The sequence below is a fragment of the Globicephala melas genome, chromosome 19, assembly GCF_963455315.2.
Source record: "Globicephala melas chromosome 19, mGloMel1.2, whole genome shotgun sequence".
Lineage (NCBI taxonomy): Eukaryota > Metazoa > Chordata > Mammalia > Artiodactyla > Delphinidae > Globicephala > Globicephala melas.
In genome coordinates this window covers 33,949,891-33,953,730 of record NC_083332.1, presented here as the reverse complement: position 1 = coordinate 33,953,730, position 3,840 = coordinate 33,949,891, and the positions used below count along the sequence as shown (strand labels likewise).

Below are 3,840 nucleotides of genomic sequence, written 5' to 3'. Positions count from 1 at the left end.
AGGCTGAGTCCGGCCTCTCCTTTTTCAGGGCTGCAGGGTCTTCGGAGACAGTCCAGCTGTGCTCCTGGCTGCAGAGGTGGGAGGCCGAAGCCCAGAGAGGTCACAGAGCTGTGCGGAGGGTTCTGGCTGCCGGCTCAGGGCTCTCCCACTGCTGCCTCTGTGCCAGGTGTTCAGTGTTCTCACCCTTCGTGGGATGACACGGTGTCCGGTTGGGCGCGGGGCTGCAGTCAGCCTGCAGGAGGGCCAGTCCCATCTGTGCCACGTACAGCCATGGGACATAACCTCTCTGTGGCTCCGTCTGCTCTGCTCTAAAGGGAAAATAATAGTGTCTGGCTCTCGGGATTAAAGAACTGAATACATGCCAAGAAGGTCAGAATATACTGGGCACTCAGTGAGCAATCGATCACATCACCCATTCATTTATTTATCTATTGATTTATTTGTTATCATCAGCCTAGGAGACACTGTTCTCCTTCCAGACACGCAAGCAAGGACGGTGTGTTTCGCTCTGTGCTCTGGGCCGTCCCCATCGACCCTGTGAGCGTGGGACCAGTACCCCCGAGAGGGTTATCCTGCCTTCACGCAAAGAGCCGTCGACACTACAGATAGAAAGCCGTGAGGAGCACAGTCGGTGTCCTCCTCACAGACACAGAAGGGTCCTGCCACTTCTGCTGTCACCTGCATCAGGATTTCCTTACCATTTTCTTTTCAGTGATTTTCTGAAATACGTTATACCAAAAGAAACCTCTCGAACGCTACTGAAGGAGAGAGTCAGAAGGTAGCCACAAAATCATAAATACATTCCTACTGTGTCACCTTGGTCGCCCCCAGGATTGAGCTGGACATGGTAGAGACGGGCCGAGGACACAGCTCTGGGCCAAAGGGGAGCTTGCTCACTGACTCCCTCTTTCAGCTGCGAAGCGACAAAAACACAGAAGCAGGCAGGGCACCACTCCCCAGCCCTGTGTGCCTGCCTCAGTAGCCTCCCTGTACTGTAGGGACTTTGGACTTTGGGAAGCGGGCTCCTGACTGCTGTCTCCCTTCCCGGTTGGTGTGACAACTCAAAGAGCAAAAGTGACTAACAAGGCTTGGCATGGACTCCATGGTGAGTAACTGTCAGGACTACTCAAAGGGAACTCTATCCACTTGTCTCGCTTTGTTATTTACCGCCAGGTCTGCCTATCACCTACAATGATGCCGCCCCTGGGGAAGCATCCCATGATGAGGGAACCTCCACCCTGGCGTGGGGGTGGACCGGCTACAGTGAGGAGCGCCCCTGGAAAGTTTAGGCAAAGAAGCCCCCGGACAAATGAGCCAGGATCCCTCCAGGAAAGGAAAACACAAGTGACGCCTCGCGGCTGAAGGCAATGTTCACCGCGCTGCGGTTACAGGAGGCGGTACCGGAAAAACGCTTCCAAAGGACCGTGGTGGGGACCGGGGCTGGCAACGCCCGGGGACGCATGGGGTCGGCCAAACGGTGGTGAGGGTCACATCCGCCTGCGCTCTCTGACACCGCTCCCCGGCTCCAGCCAAGCCAGGGACACGAGCGGGAGGCGGGGGCTGTTCTCAGGCTGCAGGAAACGGCGACCCGGAGGCCGGCGGCGCGGGGCCTGGGGCCTGGGGCGGGGAAGACCGGCGGACGCGGGAGCCGGATTCCTGCACAAGCCGCCAACACGGTGGCTGCTCCCGTCGGGCACATTGGGAAGGGGCGGCCAGGGGGCTGGGACACCGCTTACCGCACGGCACCCGGTTCCTCCGCTCCAGCCGGCACCGACGTGGAATCGTGCGCTCGGCCCCGCCTGTTGCTCACAGCCCGGCCCAGGGCGCTGCGGGCGGCACGGGCGGCGCGGGCGCCGCGGGCGCGGAGCCGCGGGGCGGGTGCAAGGCGGGGGCGGGGCCTCTGCGCCCGGGCCGCCTCCTCGGCCTATAACTGAGCCCCCGGGCTCCTCGCTCCCACACGGCCCCCACCGGACCCGTGAAGCGGCTTCGCCCCTTGCTTTGGACCTCGGGCCTCACTCCTCCTCCAGATGGACCCCAAGTGCTCCTGCCCCACTGGTAAGGGAGCCCTGCCTTTGAGCCTTAGGATGCCCCCTTCCCAGGCACAGGACGAGAAGGGAGGGCTTTGAGTTTGAGCTCAGGAGGACTCCTGTCACGGGTCCAGGGCTTTCTTGGTAGCCAGGCTCCTGAGGGCACGTCAGTCTCCCTTTGCCTCTCCGTTGACACTGAGGGCACGGAGGCTCCAGGCTGTCCTTCTTGAGGTCACCCGGCAGGTCAGGGGATTGCTAGACCGGGACCCAGCGTTTGGAGGCGGTCTCGGACCTGCCACGATTTGATGGGAGGAGGGGACGCTGCCTCTTTAGGGTTCAGGCCATGGGCCCCGGCCCCCGGCCCCAGTCGGCCTGGGCTGCGTCTGGAGCCCGGGACCTTCCCTGTGGAGTCCCATCAGGAGGGGACTTACTCTCCTTGGACCAGAAGAGAGGAGCTGGGGCTTCTCTATCCGCCCGAGTGGACACGAGCTCCCAGGGCTGGGTCCTGACAGAGGAGGAGGGCTCAGGGAGGCATTGCTGACCGTCTGCTGTGGCTCCTGCATCCCCGTCCCTGCTCACTGCTGGCCTCCTTTCCCTTCCCGGCAGGCGGCTCCTGCGGCTGCGCTGGATCCTGCACCTGCACCTGCAAAGCCTGCAGATGCGCCTCCTGCAAGAAGAGTGAGTGTGCGGGGCCTTCTCTGGGAATGCGGGGTCCGGGCTGAGTGCGAGGAGGGGGCCCAGAGCTCAGCAGGCAGGCAGGAGCAGGACAGGGACCAGACTTCCCGGCACCCCCCTCACCAGGAAGGGATTCACAGTCAGAGCTGGAATCACCTTCGGCATGACCGAGACCCAGGCGTGCACTAGAGAACAGGGAGACTGAGGCCCAGACGGGTCACCGACAAACAACCTCAGACCTGTCACTAGAACTAGTCCTCCTGCCTCCTGAGTCCCGCTTCCGACTCCTCTCAGGGACTGAAGCACTTTAGGGACAGGAACCAGTGGCCGTGCGTGGCTTCTCGGACCTGGTGCAGCCCCTCCCTGTCGAAGCAGCCCAGAGCTTCCCTATCCCGAGCGGGAGCTGCTCTGTGCGGGCTTTGCCTCCACTTTGATCCTGAGGACTTGGCTCACATCACTGGTGGTGCTGGGGGCTGGCTTTCTCCTGTCCCCAGAGGCCCTGCTCACTGTCTCTCCAAGGCGCTGTGCCCTGTCCTGGGCACAGATGGGCCGGGCAACCTGAACCTAGTGTCTGAGAGCAATTACCTCAGGACAGAGGACACCATCGTAAACTCAGGGTCTGGGCCCGAGGGCGGCTGGGGCCAGGCCTGCTGCTGGGAAGGGTGGTTCCGGACAACGCGTGGTCCGACTGCACGCTGCCCTTGCCTCCCCAGGCTGCTGCTCCTGCTGCCCCGTGGGCTGCGCCAAGTGTGCCCAGGGCTGCGTCTGCAAAGGGGCCTCGGACAAGTGCAGCTGCTGTGCCTGATGTCGCGGAGAGCCTGCCCCGGGTGTCCACAGAGCAACCAGGACAAACCTGCATTTTACCGTTTTTCATACAACCGGACCTGACGCTACATCCCTTTTTCTATGAAATCTGTGACTTGTAATAAAAGCTGTTGACTTTATTCTGGCTCTGTCTTCCTTGGTGTGTCTTGGACAAAGAGACTCCGTGCCCATCAGGGCTGGCGTGGGGAACTGGACTGGACGTGCAGAGACCTCGGCTCTGGACCAAAGAGTACCCCCACACACACCCCACACCCCCAAAACACACACACTGAGCGTCTTAGCCGCTTAGGTTAATTTGAGCTTCCGTTTCTCA

The 3,840-nt window shown here is 61.5% G+C and overlaps 1 protein-coding gene across 1 annotated transcript; it reads left to right on the top strand.

Moving 5' to 3' along the window:
• Positions 1-2,027: 2,027 nt before the first annotated feature.
• Positions 2,028-3,507, top strand: LOC132593945 (metallothionein-1E-like). Its single transcript, XM_060289024.1, has 3 exons — positions 2,028-2,055; positions 2,634-2,705; positions 3,416-3,507. Exons 1-3 carry the CDS (start codon positions 2,028-2,030, stop codon positions 3,505-3,507), a joined length of 192 nt encoding a protein of 63 aa, XP_060145007.1.
• Positions 3,508-3,840: the final 333 nt, after the last annotated feature.

Bases quoted from the DNA above. Each gene is read 5' to 3' on its own strand.
- LOC132593945 (XM_060289024.1), top strand. From the start codon at position 2,028: ATGGACCCCAAGTGCTCCTGCCCCACTG. The intron at 2,056-2,633 runs GTAAGGGAGCCC...CCTTCCCGGCAG, and splicing joins CAAGTGCTCCTGCCCCACTG to GCGGCTCCTGCGGCTGCGCT. The intron at 2,706-3,415 runs GTGAGTGTGCGG...TTGCCTCCCCAG, and splicing joins ATGCGCCTCCTGCAAGAAGA to GCTGCTGCTCCTGCTGCCCC.